The 15,791-nt window shown below is 39.9% G+C and overlaps 1 protein-coding gene across 1 annotated transcript; it reads right to left on the bottom strand.

Moving 5' to 3' along the window:
- Window positions 1–398: 398 nt before the first annotated feature.
- On the bottom strand, window positions 399–7,382 carry kng1 (kininogen 1). Its single transcript, XM_068593299.1, has 9 exons — window positions 7,278–7,382; window positions 7,114–7,198; window positions 5,944–6,087; window positions 4,064–4,180; window positions 3,709–3,784; window positions 2,223–2,392; window positions 2,032–2,142; window positions 1,832–1,927; window positions 399–1,235 (listed from the first exon to the last, which is right to left on the bottom strand). Exons 2-9 carry the CDS (start codon window positions 7,177–7,179, stop codon window positions 912–914), a joined length of 1,104 nt encoding a protein of 367 aa, XP_068449400.1. The 5' UTR covers window positions 7,180–7,198; window positions 7,278–7,382; the 3' UTR covers window positions 399–911.
- Between the last annotated feature and the right edge of the window lie 8,409 nt (window positions 7,383–15,791).

Genomic DNA, 15,791 nt, shown 5'->3' with positions numbered 1-15,791 from the left:
TGCCTGCCATGTTCAACGATAATGACTTTAGCGCTTGATGGTTTTCTCTTCCAGGCATTTCCACAGTCTTTCCCACAAATCTGGAGAAACCAATGTTTAAAAACGGGATTCTTGAAAAGATTTAGAAAATCTGAAGGGCTGAATGTGATTTATGAAATTCCTTCTAAATAACAACATATTCAAAGTTCAGACAAATCATTTGGGTCAATGAAAGTGACACCAGTTGTCTGCGCTCAAACTACATATAATAACAGTCTCGAGCTGTGGCATCATTGCAACCCTTTTCTTCAGTGCTTTCTGAAGAAGTCACAATTTGAGGTTTCTGATGAACAGACAATAAAGTCTCTGGAACACAAGTTGTAAAGAGTGATTCTTTATTTGCTTGCAAGCGGAGAGCAGTTTACACAGGCAAGTACTCAGGACTCACAAGGACTCACACGGACTCGTGTCCGTTTCTAGGTATTTAAAGGTTTCTCCCTGTCCATCTGTCTGTCATACAAAGAAAAACAAAAAGGTTAAGAGAACCAATGACAATGAACCCCACCCTTAAAGGGATGTCAAAGCATGCTTATTTTTAATCACCTAACCAAGTCTTATGTTCTTGGTCCGACTATTAATTAAGTTTATCAGCAGGTGCAAACTTATCTATCCACCCACATCCTGCACTCTATATATGTATTGAAGAGTATAACAGCTATATTTCAAGATATTTGATGCGAGGCTTCCACTGGACCTCTCCAACCTTGAACTTATGGCAGAAATATATTGTACCATTACAATCATCCAAAAAAAAGCCCTGCAATGCAACTTAGTATCATAGAGGTCTGCAGAATAAACTACAAAACATCTGTTGAGAGAGTTTGACGCGTGAGATCATTGTGAATATAAATGTGGTTTTCTGGAGGAGACCTTTAGGCCAGCAGGTCTGTATCGCTGAAGGCCCCGTCTACCTGGGGCTCCGGGGTGCCCTCCTCTGGGGCCGCGTTTGTAGGAGTCACAGGCTTGACCGGACTGAAGCTTTTCCAGGGCCTGGACGGGCAGTGGAAGGGGCTGTCGTTCACAGCGTCTGAGGCGGCCTGCTTTGAGGCCGTGGTGTCCTCCTCGGAGGATTCTTCTTTGGGTGAAGCTCCGGTGGACGGTGCTGAGGATGGAGGCGGGGACGAGACGGAGGGGTGGGCGTTGTACAGGAGGTTCCGGAGTGGAGTCCAGCCAGCAGGGCGGCGCCTGGTGACAAACTGAAGAAAAGATTACCGTGAGACACGTTACAGTTAGACTCAACATCTGGGTGAAAGGGCTTAGCGTATCTGATCTCTTAATATTGGCAGTACAATGGAAACAACCCATTTTACATGTATCTATTATTGCTATACACTACTTTAGCTCTCAATACTGTCATATGTCTTGCTACTTTACTCCATCACATACTATAACTCAGCATGGTGTCTTTTGTTTGAAACATAAACACACTTTGTAGCGTCAACGTTTCACTTTGAACATAACAATCGAGCATTTCAGCAGATGAGTCATTCAAATCCCCTCTCATCTTTTTGTACTCTAAACAACAAATATCCTAAAAGAAGAAATATAATCAACAATGCTTTTACATCTAGTTGTTGAAGACCACTTCATATTCAATATTTAACAAATATATTAGACATTATTTGCTTATATGCTTTTTAGAAGTGGGAGCTAAGTACAACTGTTTTAATAATACATACTCTTTAAACATTAGAGTTAGAGATCAGAGTGTAACATCAGTTAGGCTCTTTATTGGATTTGTAAAAAATGCCAAATGTCGTTGTGTTTGAGCATCTTTTGACGGTGGCCTCACCATGGGCAGTTCTCCGGCACCACACTCTATCTGGGCATGTGGGCCCTCAAACCTCCACGGTGCTACATCCACTGTGGAATTACAGTTAGCAAACTCCTGCACACACAAACAGAAAGAGAGAGAGAGAGAGACGTCAGGTCAAAAAATAAACCTAAATGACGTTGTGTCAGATGTAATAAGTGTTTGGTGTTCATGTTCACCACATCCTGATCATCGTGGACACACAGATCGCTGAGCTCCTTGTGTTCATTCTTGGCGCAGGTCGTCTTCTTCATATCGAACCTCAGCTTGTACCTGAAACCAGCCACCACCTGCAGGGAGAGCACAGACAGGAGGTGAAGACACAGCTGGCACTTCCCCCACTTCCTCCCTCTCCTTGCCACCACGTCACCTGTCTGGTGGCTGAGCCGACGCTGTGCAGCGTGAACAAGTGAGTGGAGTCCGACATGGAATTGTACTTGGAGATGGAGACGGAGAGAGGGAACTTCAGGTCCTCTGAGTTCTCGTCGACCTCCATGGGGCAGCCGAGACAGGAGGCCTTCTCTGGAATGATCGAGTGTTCTGGAGGTGAGAAAGGTTGAGATGTAGAAGAAGAAAGAATGAGGAAGACAGCAGATGGTTATGGCTCATGCCTCATATATGCTATTTAGATTATTCTCAGACAAATATATATATATATATATATATATGTATATATATATATATATATATATATATATATATATATATATATATATATATATATATACATATATATACATATATATATATACATATATATATATATATATATATATATATATATATATATATATATATATATATATATATATATATATATATATACATATATATATATATATATATTCCAAAGCAGCAAAACATTTTGGAAGCTGAAAAGAAAATCTATTTGTTTGTCAGCTGACTGTGAGCTGGTTAAGTAAACAGATTAAAGTCTAGATCGTCACTGCCTTTTATGGTGTGATAAGTTAATATAGCGCTGTTGATATATTACACAATCTCCCGCCCCCTCTGTATGCTGTGCGCCAACAAGTGTACATTTTTCTTAATGACTCACTGCTTTCTTCATATGCTTCTCTTGGTTGACTTCTTAAATACACAGCAGAGATTCCTGCTGTAAGAAAACTCCCATATATGATCATACCTGACCATACATGATCATATATGATCATACATGACCATACAAATTGAATATTACTTGTTTCTATATGGGAATAGACTTTAAGGGCCAACTCATCACATGACAAGATAATTAATAAGTTAATTAATGAGCAACACAGTTAAACGAAGTCTAAAAATGAAGACGTTGTTTCAAATAATCTCGCTTATTGAGAGCATTTGGAAAGACTTCATTTTAAGTTCTGTTCAAGTTTTTGGCAAAAGAAAGATCTCTCCCGATTATTTCACACTAAGCAAAATGTCTCTGGATGTCTTGTAATAATTATGGGAGTAGTTTGAGGTTTTGGTTTCACGCTTTCTTGATAAGACTTGAATGAGAAGATTCTCTCTGGTTTTTAGCAGCAAACATGAAGCTACAGCTAGCAGCCAGGTCATTTTGCTTTGTGTAAAGAATGAAGAGAAAAAGGAAAAAGCTGGACTGCCTCTGCTCCAAAGCAACAAAGCTCACAAGTCAACATTTTAAATACCTCCTCTTTATTACACTGTTCTTTTACCTGGAGGTCCTCTTGAGTTGTTGTACGTATTCAACCAGACATAACTTGTTAAATAGTGAGATTTACAGATGTTGGATCTCAGCTGCTGTGAGGAATTTTGAAAAAAACTTAACTTTTAGGCTAATTCTTCTGGTTACAGGCTACTTGTATTAAAACCACAATGCTGAGTTTGTTTTCACTCACCGAGCAGACAATCCACCTGCTCCGTGTCTGCTTCAGTCTCCTTCATGTAGACTGTAGCATTGCATGAAATCGGCTTCTGGGAGTGGAGCAGTGGAGATGATGTCAGAGTGATGATGTGTGTGACTAAATACCATATCATCCAAACCTTTACTTTAAAATGTTTTACCAACTCTAATCAACACAATCTCCTCTTTGAGTGAAGGAAATCTGCAGCTTTGTTTAAGAATCAACATGAGAGATTATTACCAATGTATTCTCGACAGACATCGGTGGAGGACTGGTTTGAAAGAGTGTGTGTCACTGCTAAGAACCACCTGAATATGTGCAGACGTGTTTCATCTCATCATTACGTCACCTTGCTGCCGTTAGGCAGATAGTTGCAGTCTGTCCAGGGCGTGTTGCTGCCGGCTGGACACTCACTCCTCCTGCTGGTGAACTGCAGCGAGTACACCGAGTCTGAGCCATTCTCTGACTGCACACACACACACACACACACACACACACACACACACACACACACACACACACACACACACACACACACACACACACACACACACACACACACACACTCGGTATGTAGCAGAGGCAAGTGCGTCGGTTTCGTCTCTGCATTGGTAGGGACAGCTTACGAAGTTGGATATAAAGCCATATTGTATGTACAAAAAATATGGTTTGTTGTATTTATGAAATCATATAACAGGAATAAAGACAATTATTGACATTGTATTGTTATTTTACCTGTTATAACTATCAAGCACTTTTAAAGAGGAGAAAACAAATACTGTCATGTGTCAATTATGAAAGGGTTTAAAGTCCGATCAATATTTAATGTCAAGGTGTTCATCCTTCAACTGCAAGGGAGTAGGTTTGATCCTGACGTGAGATTTCCAATTTAAAACTCATTTCTTTTGCTCCGTTTACAGAGAGCGTCACTGCGCCAGACTTTTAGATCACCGCAAACGGAGGATGGATCTGTTTTTACTAGCGGACGCTTCACTGTCTCATGAGCTGCCACATAACCAGCAGCAGAAGTTGAGTTTGGAGACTTGATCCACTTCCTGAAAGGATATCTACTTTACTCAGTTTGGTACAGCAGTTGAGGAATCACTCATCCGCACCTTGATACTTTTCAGTAGATGCTGTGTGATTGTTCTGGAAGAGTCTTTTAACATTAAATGTTTTGTTTGCTAATTTATCGAGCAGACAGGTCAGCAGCTCCTTTGACATTGAAAGCTAATTAATATGTCCATGGAGAATGTAACTCTACTTTTCTCCGTGACTTTTCTTTTTTAATTATTCCATTTATTCCATCCATTATTCAAACTGCTTATCCTATAGGGTTGCGGGGCGCTGGAGCCGATCCCAGCTGTCAATGGGCGAAGGCAGAGTTCACCCTGGACGAGTCTACAGTCCATCACAGGACAGACATACAGACAGACAACCATTCACGCTCACATTCACACTTACGGGCAATTTAGAGTCCAATTGACTTAACCTGCATGTCTTTGGACTGTGGGAGGAAGCAGGAGAACCCGGAGAGAACCCACGCTGACATGGGGAGAACATGCAAACTCCACACAGAGGGACCTGCCAGACCAGTATCCAAACCCAGCCCAGACCAGTATCCAAACCCAGCCCAGACCGGGTTCCGAATTAATGTTTGGAATATTTTTTTAAATTTTTTTTTTACCGTTGATAGTTCAAATCACGAGTAGCCAGTTGCAGGGAATGGTGTTTGACAGTGACATAATGTAATATGACGCACATTTTAGTAAAACAAATAAAACAAAATAAACAGTTGGAAAACTTGGAAATGTATTTTTTTTCTCTCTTCTGGGCGACGAGCATAGTATAAATAATAATATGAATACGTTTTGAAATATATTGTGCAAAATGAATTGGTGGGGACAATTGTGTCTTTTCCAAACTTTGGTCGTGACTAGTCTCTATGGACCCTGTGCAAAGCTACTCTGCTGACCAGAGGTTAAAGTGACTAAACATGTTTGCCTGGAAGTTATTGGAAAACCTCCGGTAGCTTGAGTTCCTCTTGATTCATCACTGTCTGGTTTCAGGTTACTCATTGAAGTACAGTTTAGTAGTTTTTGTGACTTAATGAATTCTATGTTTACACTGTATAAACTGTATAATGACCAGGATGTACATCTGCAGTATGAAGGGGTCTCGACTGTCAGGTGAATGGACTGAAAGCCACATCTTCTCTGATCATTGTACCTTACTCGCTGAGAGAATCTGGAAGAGGGCCAGCTTGTGTCCGGTGCTCAACCTCTCGTTGAACTTGTCCACAGCGCTGTGGACGGCCTTCTCCACAGACGGGTCGTCACAGAAGATCAGGACGCCGGGCTGAACATCCAAAGCCTCCCAGAAACAGAAGAAACAGAGGAGAATGCATTTCTGCTGCACAGCATGAGGGACGGCTTTTCTAAAATGAAACTCTTCTGGCAGTTCATGAGCACGTACAACCTGAAACAAGCAGTGCTGGAAAGTAACAAAGTACATTTACTCAAGTAAACTTTACTTTACTTCTACTGCTACTTTGTATTTCTACTCCACAGGGGGAAAGATAACCTACTTTTTTCTTCACTCTGTATATATATATATATATATATATATATATATATATATATATATATATATATATATATATATATATATATATATATATATAATTTATATAGTGTGTGTGTCATTATATTTATATATATATATATATATATATTGTTCTGCTGCATAATGAATACTTTCTATACAATACTATATTGTGCTGACGGATCTTACTTTTATTGAAACAAGACTTTAGATCAAGAATGGAGTATTTTCACGTTGTGGTATTTCTACTTTTACAGGGGGAAAAGTCCTGAGTGCTTCTTTAAAACGAAGCAAGGGGAAATTACTGAAATAAAGGTCAAAGCAAACATGGCACATAATGATCCAAATATGTAGACACATGTCTAATGAAGACATGTTTGTAATCCAGCGTTGGAAAGTACTGTCCTACAGTAGAAATTTGAGAAACTTGAAATCTACTTAATTTTATGCACCTTATTCTCTCAATACTAGAGGAAAATATTGATCTTTCTTACTCATCTACATTTATCTGATAACTACTGGTTACTTTTCAGATTCCAACATATTTCTAAAGTAGTTACGCATTTAGCTGAAAGCTGCTTACATGATGCATCAATATGACAATGGTCACATCAGGAGTCCTTTTACTTCTGACGCTTTGAGTACATTTTGATGCTCACGCCATTCTTTGAGTCCATAACTTTTTCATGAAATGGATTTTTTTTTTAATCTTTAGCAGTCTAAAAACAATCGGTTGTATAATCTGGGTTTTAATCCGAGAAAAAACAGTCATGATTTCTGCTACTTTCTGCTTACCTGCCCAAACACTGAGCTGTGGAGGCAAAGCAGGCCCAACACACACAGACTTACTCGGCTCCTCATCGTCTGCTTGGCTCTGCTCCTGGGGGAAAGACAAATGTCCCGCAAGGTCATGCACACTTTCAGCCACAGTTCATCAGTGTTGATGATACATTACTTACAGTTTCTGAAGGGAGAAGCCTGCTGATGATCCTGTCGGACTAAAAGACTGAACTCCTCTCCACACAGGGATGCACTGACTGACTTAAAGTTCTTCTAAAACAGTGGGCGGGAATCCTGAGAAAAATGATGACACACAGACACAAACACAGGGGACCGGAGGGCACAGTGGACACACACACACACACACACACACACACACGATCAGTCGGTAAAAGGAGAGTAAATGTTTGCTCTTTTGTTTGCCCTCCTACCTTTCAATAAAGCAGTATCAGAGAGAGCGAGAGAGCGAGAGAGAGAGAGAGAGAGAGAGAGAGAGAGAGAGAGAGAGAGAAAGAGAAAGAGAGAGAGAGAGCGAGAGAGGTGCATTGCAGAGATGTTCTAACTTCATTCATTAGTGACTTTGAAAGACAAAACACTCTCCGATCTCAATTTACCTCACAAATTAAACTACACAAAGTTTAGTGTAAGGGAGCAGAAATCCCCCAAACTCTATGTGTTTAGGGGCCAATGCGTGTGTGTGTTTGTGTGTGTGTGTTTGCTCGCTGTGTGTTTTGTGTGTTTTAACTGGTACTTTGTCCCTGCCGACCTTTAACCTATACACCTTGGATTTCCTCACTGCTCCTCTGTGAAATGTTCTCAGATGTTAAACTCCATGTAGACATATCATACAGATATTGTGTGAGCTTTGTCTGTGTGCAGTTCCTGTCCAGGATTACGTCAAGTTTATCAAGTACAACGAGGTCAGTTGATGACAACATGCTCAAAATATTCCATGTGTCTGGTCATTGGCTCTGTTACACTTAGAGAGCTCCTTCAGCTTCATCACACAGCTCTGTAGTGATAGATACACAGATCCTTCAATGGGGGGACTAGATAAGAAGAAGAAGAAATGCGTTTGTGAAAAACTCTAGAGAAGAGCAGACTTATGAGATCATAGTGCTGCCATCTCGTGGTCACACTTGCACCAAGACATACTGAGCTATTCAGCACCACAGTAAGTATGGACTCTGTGAGCCAGTGGTTACCAACATGAACACCAAGACCAGAGGTGGTAATTCTGAATCTAGATGAAGGAGAGGATAGCCATAAACAAACCTGAAAAACTTTTTTTTCTTTCTTTTGAATATTTTTATTAAAATAAAAAAGATCAAATAAATTGCTTTATGTTTCGTGGAATAATGCATGATTTTTAGGAAATGGGCAATATTAATTTCCTTGCTGCAGAGCGAGGTAGGAAGATCCACACGCCTCTCACATGTCCCTTATATATGAAGCTAAGTTCAGCCAACTGCTGGTTAGTTTAGGGGTGGAATGGAACCAGGCTTCAGCTTTGAGCCAATAACTGCTTTGTAATCTAAAAACGTTAATCTGGAATAATCCCCATTAGAGCAAAATAAAGTATTTGGATAGGTGTGTTCATTTGGTGATCCTGAAAGTCACCTTCTATGCTGACTCAGTGTTGGAAGAAAAACTCATTTACTCTTAATCAGTTATTGTTTCACTATTATATTCAGACTTCTCATCTTACTGTCTCTGTTTAATGTTACACACAAACTCAGCATGTCTCCTGATAGCAGTAAGAGTGGGGAATCTGTAGGTTTCTGTCTGAAAGAATGTGCGGTTCCCTTGTTATCATATGACCATTTCTTGCAAACCACTCTATGGGACGAGGGGAAAGGTTCACGATTAGGCCGAAAACGTCATGAGGGTTTCTGTTAGTGGTCATGATGAGTATTTAAGAGGTGGTTCTTTGGGAGAAGGAGCAGTATTGGATATGCAATTTGTCTATTACCTTGTACTTCTGACTGTGCTCCTTCCTTGCAACGAATAAATGTTCCTGTTTTAATGATTTTACTCCGAGGGGTCGAGTGAATTTTTCTAACACCCAGATCTGAAGAGAAACCACACGTCTGTGTAGCTGTTGGCTCTGGTGAGGCAGTTTTTAATTAATGTATCTCTAATTTAACCCTAAACACAGCATGATATGAACAGTTATTCTCATAAAACACGCCAGGTTTAAGTTATGTTTGGATAACAGAGTTACTATCAGTGAGGAATGAATATGTAGCTAAATGTCAGTTCTGATAGTGATGGTAAAGCTTTACCTCGAGATGATCAAGATTCTCAACATGACGGCTCCGATCGTCAACATCAATGATGAGATGGAGGCTCACATTCATGAGTAAGTAAAGGGCCGAGGTCTGAATGTTTCTTTTTGGTGTTTGGGCACTTGTATTGATTATTAAACATTGAAAAACCTCAACTCTTTATTTTTACAGATTAGATGTAAGACTTATTGAAGATGTGGTTTTCTTTCTGTCAGCTACCAAATTAGATCACTTTACGTTCCTGAGGAATTGTCTGAGAGCCATAAGGACTTGACCAATTGGCCCTAGAGCTGGCGGAGCCGGCGGCAAATACCTGGATTGTGATTGGCCATAAACTCATCAACATCACGAAGGCAGCCGTCTGTGTAACGGCAGCCCATGAAACCCAACAACCCAGCATGAAAATATCTCTGGACTCATTCTGTAAGATTGCCAAAGTGAGCAAGCGGTAGCCTGCTTTGAAGAGAACAACTGAGATGAAGAAGGTGCTGTGTACGGTAGGTCAGAGGATTTCCTGGGCCAAAGAACCGGTGACAGCAGACTATGTTGTTGAGCATGTGGAGTATATTCTAAAACAGACATTTGCTCCAACGGAGGGCTCTCAGAACCCATGAGAACGCCCTGCTGGCAGAAAGTCAGGCCGGCTGTGAGGACCTTCCAACTGGAAAAGCCAGCTGCCTCCCAAATCTCTGAGCTTGTGGCTCAGAATCCAAATGCATCTTCTGTGGAACAATGTGAACTGAACACTGAAAGGACTCAGCGACCGGGCGATGGGGATAATCATCCACGCGCAGTGACTCAGCTGCACGAAGATACTCCGAAGATCCAAGATCCAGTACCCAACTGGAGGAAGAGAGCCTTGTTAGCTCCCCCTGTGGGTGCTCAAAGCTAAGAAAAGGAGAGTGAGATAGCCCGAGCTCCAGGATGTTATTGGAGATGGAGGAAGTTGAAGAGTTTGCTCGGACACATAAACTGTTTTTTTAATGACAAATTATTACCCGCTATCCCCCAAGACTAGATTATTCAGATATGTTATTTCCATTGAATTTGGTTTGTGAATAGAGATGTTAGCCTTTTGTGTATAGTGTTATACAGTCACAGGTGATGTTCTTGTTTGTTTTGCTGCTTATACTTAGTTTGCTATCAAATGTTATGTTAAATGAAATGTATGCTTTTCGATCAGTGCAATATTAAGTGTTTAGATCTTAAGAAACTGTGAAATGCTTTTCTTTTAAAGGAAATGTATAATGGTAATAATAGTGTATAAATAACATGTTTACTTTTGCATATCGTCCACATCGCTTATAAAAGTCCCTGATATGATATGAATTAATCTGGTTTCAAATGTGTGATTTTAGGGTCATTCAATGGTTTTGCATATTAGACCAATTTTCTTCATAATGGGTAATTTTCTCACAAGACATTTTGATATGTTATAGTGAGGAAATCAAGACCACTGATAGGAAAGAAAGTATATTATGCCAAGCATCCAAAAAAGCCTTCATTCATTGTGTTGATTAAATATCATCTTGCTAATGAGTACTTTCACAACACTTACACCTACACTTTACGGGATTACTTCTTCATTACACATTCACTGAAAATGGCAGCGTGACATGTAGACTATTGTCTACGACCGATTACACTGTTGAAATCTCATCTTTTTAGCGTAAACACCTCTTTTCATTCGGAGAGTATGTGATGTAATTATCAAATTATTCAATGAAGAGAGCAGCAATGGAGCTCTTGAATCACAGCAGTCTTACTTGCCTTTGACAGTAGAGGTCAGTGTCACTTGAAGAATGTGACATGGGTTTTGTGAGGGAAGATGGTGTTGAATGATCTAAAGAAGCAGTAGTAGAAGAAGAAGAAGAAGAAGAAGAAGAAGAAGAAGAAGAAGAAGAAGAAGAAGAAGAAGAAGAAGAAGAAAAAGAAAAAAAAGTCCCAGACTGTCAGGCATAAGTCTGGATTGGACTTTATTAGTTCAAGAAGGATGTCGTCCTCCACTGCTGTCTGCTTCTTTAAAAATGTGAAGTTCGCTACATCATTAAGCCCAAACTTGTTTTTGACTACAGGATGATAAGCATGACAAGAGATAAAGAAAACATAACAGCAGATAACGTCTGACTTGTCAACCAAATTATCTCTAAAATATCTGAAATTGCACATTTTGATATGCTAACAGCAGCATTATAATGTTGCTTTCTCACTGCAATCTGATGTACGTCTTTGTACAGTGGTATTTCACCTTCAGCCACATGAGGACATTTTGCACAAGACTTTTTGTTTTTTATTTATTATTATGAATCACTTTTTACCGTTGTTAGTTTACCGAGAGCAGAGGTCTGTAAATCACGAGTAGCCAGCTGCAGGGAAAGGTGTTTAACAGTGACATAAGATAATATGACGCACATTTTAGTAAAACAAATAAAACTAAATAAACAGTTCCCTTGAAGAGATTTTTAACTTAGGAGCCACAATAGAGGTGTGAAAAAGCTGCATGCGGCTCCGTAGCTGCAGGTTGCCGACCCCGCTTTCTCAACCTGCACTACATCTCCTTCTGCAAGTCAAGACTCACGTAGTGTTTCTGACTGGCCACTTCAGCCGATCAAATGACTGCATCTTGTCTCGCTGGCTCCAAGGCGCATTGGAAAACGTGGAAATGTATTTTTTTTCTCTCTTCTGGGCTACAAGCATAGTATAGATAATAATACAAATATGTTTTCAAATATATTGTGCAAAATTATTTTTCTGTATCGGTGGGGACATTGTGTCTTTCCCAAACTCTGGTCATGACTAGTCTCTATGGACCCAATGCAAACCTACGCCCTTGTTCTGCATACAAAACCATTTAACTTCGGGCATCTAAATAACATTGAAACACACTTAGTGAAGCAATATATTTGACACACTACCATAGAAAATGCCCCTTAATTAAATAATGTTTTAACTGCTCGCTATAGCTAGCTAGCATGTTAACCTAAATGTGTATTAGCTAGCTATTAGCCAGCAGACTTAATGACAAATAAACCACGTTACGCCACACTTGACATCAACACCCCATTTTTATATAAAGATAAACAGCCTGCATTAGTAAATATATTCATTCTTACTCTTTCTGAAATGAAAGAATATTCTGGACACCGTCTTTTCTTCCCGTCACCATCAGTTGAAAAAGAAAGACCAAAACCGGATGTGTAAATAACTCAGTCAGTTGTGCATTGTGTTAGCTCACCAAAACAACTTAGCTATTTCAGCACTAAAGGTGCTCAATAAAACCCAAAACAACACTGATCAACTCTTTTTTTTACTGGAAAATTAACACTAAGTAACACTACTGATTTTACAGATTACCCCATGATATATTGACCTTTGTACTGTAATGTTACGTAGGCTATGGTAAATCAAATGTTAACAGGCTAAGAGGCTCCACAGTGTGTCTGTCTGACACAAAGTTACCATTAGAGGAGTCTCGGCCTGCTGGTCTTTGTGACGTGTCACTTCCTCTGCGCGGCTCATTTAGGTGTCAAGGTGTTCAACGGTTTCACATTTACAAACCAAACCACAGCTGCAGCATTCAGTCTCCACTCGTCATCTGGCATCAGTCGACTCTATTATATTATATTCTTTATTAAATATGATGCAATGGGGTCAAACAGGCGCTTGGTTTCTTTTCTTCCTGACTGCTGTTATTCCAGGTAAGTTTAATAACTTTCAAATTATTTTCAACATCACAATATGGAGCAAACTCTCTCAGTTGTCTGCTCTCTGTCTTTTCTCTTTTACTCAGTTCAGTATTTAGGAGACTTTTAGATTAATAGTGAAAGGTTTCCATGCCTTTACCGTCCAAAAAAGAATCAGCTAACTTAAAATACAGGTAAGCGTACATGATGTCATGCAGCACCAACTAACATGTAATACAGTCTGTAACTGCGTGCAAGGACAGTGTCTAATGATGCTTTATTTTTCTTATCTTTGACAGTTTGACATAATACGGTTTTAACTTCTCTTTAAAGAGTTTTTTTTGTACGGTATGAGTCCCGTCATGAATGAGGCTGCTCTGGTTTCCTGTCTCTCCTACAAGTTACGTTCCCCCAGAATGCGCATCTTCAAGTACGTTGACTAGAAACATGTTTTCTCCCTGATTATGTCTGTCTTTGACGTACTACAAATATGTTGATTATTTGTCTGCGATTGACATACTAAAATACGTGTATAAGCAACGTATTTGTAATACGTATTACAAATAAGCAATGTTTTTACACGTATTTTAGTTTAATTGTTTATTACAAATATGTTTATAATCGTGTGTTTGTGTTATTGTTTTCTTGCTTTCCTGCTGAATTTCAGCATATTAGAATTTTTAAACTCTGCGGAGGAAAAGAAAAGGGGCGCTATGAGGCAGGTAACGGGGCCGGTCTGAAGACCGCTTGGCCGCCAATGTCTGGCCGATAACGGGGCCAAAGGTGCCGGTAAGAGCCCCCGTTGCACCGGGTCCGGTCTTCTCTAAAACGGGTTGTTTGTGAATGCATCTTCTCATTACATGCAAGCAATCCTTCCGCATTGGCAATGAAAGCAAATGATTTGGTCCAAGAACTGTTGAATCCTCTGTTCTCCTCAGCTAACTTTTTTGTTTTCCCTTTGGGATCCATGGCCCGTCACACATTTTTCCCCCCATCTTTTTCCATTTTCATACATTTTTGAAAAAGCTCTAGGGAGCCACTACGGCGGCGCTAAAGAGCCGCATGCGGCTCAAGAGCCGCGGGTTGCCGACCCCTCGTCTAAGCAAACAGACGCTGCATCTCAATGACATGACATTGTTGCATTTTTGCACTCTAGAAAAAGGTCTACACATCATTAGTTTGACGATATAATAGCTTATACAAAAAGTAAAGCTCTCGTTACAATGTGGACACAGCTGTTAAAGACAATATTAGATGGGATTTGTGCTTCATCTTTAAACTTTTTGCAACATTTGCCATTTGCAAGATTCTTTTAAAACTAGAGCTGTGAAAAATAACGCGTTAACTCATTATGATTAAATTACATATATATATATATATATATATATATATATATATATATATATATATATATATATATATATATATATATACGTCTACGTATATATCTATGTGTATATATATACACGTAGATGTCAGATGTACTCTACGGGAAGACGTTGTCGCTTCACCAGCACAACCAGCCTTAACATCTCAACACAAAGCATGTTGGTCGGCGAGGGGCGTTCAAGAGGAATGCGTCAAACCAGCCTCACTGAACAACGTAGACACTTCACTAAGTCTGCCTGTGACAAGCTGAGTAGCACAGTTGCGGAATGGATTGAAAAAAGCTGTCGACCAATTAATATTGTTGAGGATGAGGGGTTCACCAAAGTTTTGCGAATGGCAACGGGGGACCAGAGCATCAAAGCACCGCAAAGACACACAATCGTGACAAAAATACACGCGCTGTATAAGGCCGGAAAGAGCAAAACGGGAAATGACTTGGCTGCTACGGATCATCTTGTGCTGACAGGGGATCACTGGACTTTTGTGAGTAATGAGAATTACTTGGGTGACCAGACGTCCTCTTTTTCCCGGACATGTCCTCTGTTCGAGACCTTAGACATGCGTCCGGCAGGGATTCCAAAACGTCCGGGATTTTACCTCGTTGGATATTTATGTTTCACTGAGTCTTTCACAAACTAGTTATTACGCTCTTATAAGTTTTGTAAATGGTATCTTACGTCCACCTTCTTTGGCGAGCTGACTGTAGAGAGAACTGTCATCGGTCGACCGATCTCAAGGTTGCCAGATGCATGATAATTAAAATTCAAATACAACCATTTTGAGCCTTTGGTACGATACTACACCATCACCAATCTGGCAACACTGAGCACCTTGTCATTTCCACTGGCAACAAATATCCGGTTACGCTCTGAAGAAACTAGTTTGGCATTAAACATTGCTTCATCAATAATCGACTTGAATTTCTGCAACAAACTTTTAATAACAGTCTAGAGCTGTGGCATCATTACAACCCTTTTCTTCAGTGCTTTCTGAAGGAGTTACTGGAGCAAAATAAAAAAACGTTTGAACATGTAAAATATTTTTTGGTTTGAAATTAACTTAAACCTTTTGGGTTATGAATCTGGATTACACCGCTGAAGATGTCTCATATTGTGGAAAATTATCTTTGGAGTCACTGCGGCAGATGCAGAAGAGTTGAGAATTGTAATTTGAGGTTTCTGATGAACAGACAATAAAGTCTCTGGAACACAAGTTGTAAAGAGTGATTCTTTATTTGCTTGCAAGCGGAGAGCAGTTTACACAGGCAGGTATCACAGTGACAGTGGAAAGGACTCACACGGACTTGTGTCCGTTTCTAGCTCCGATGGACGGT

The sequence above is a fragment of the Clinocottus analis genome, unplaced genomic scaffold, assembly GCF_023055335.1.
Source record: "Clinocottus analis isolate CAN_PGR_092001 unplaced genomic scaffold, fCliAna1.0.p SCAF_29, whole genome shotgun sequence".
NCBI lineage: Eukaryota > Metazoa > Chordata > Actinopteri > Perciformes > Cottidae > Clinocottus > Clinocottus analis.
Note: the sequence above shows the minus strand (reverse complement) of the source record. Positions and strands in the feature narration are given on the sequence as shown.

Coding starts and splice junctions, on each gene's coding strand:
- kng1 (XM_068593299.1), bottom strand. CDS start 7,179: ATGAGGAGCCGAGTAAGTCTGTGTGTGTTGGGCCTGCTTTGCCTCCAC. Junction 4,181..5,943: donor AGATTCTCTCAGCGAGTAAG/GTACAATGATCA, acceptor GTGTGTGTGCAG/TCAGAGAATGGCTCAGACTC. Junction 2,143..2,222: donor TCGGCTCAGCCACCAGACAG/GTGACGTGGTGG, acceptor CTCTCCCTGCAG/GTGGTGGCTGGTTTCAGGTA.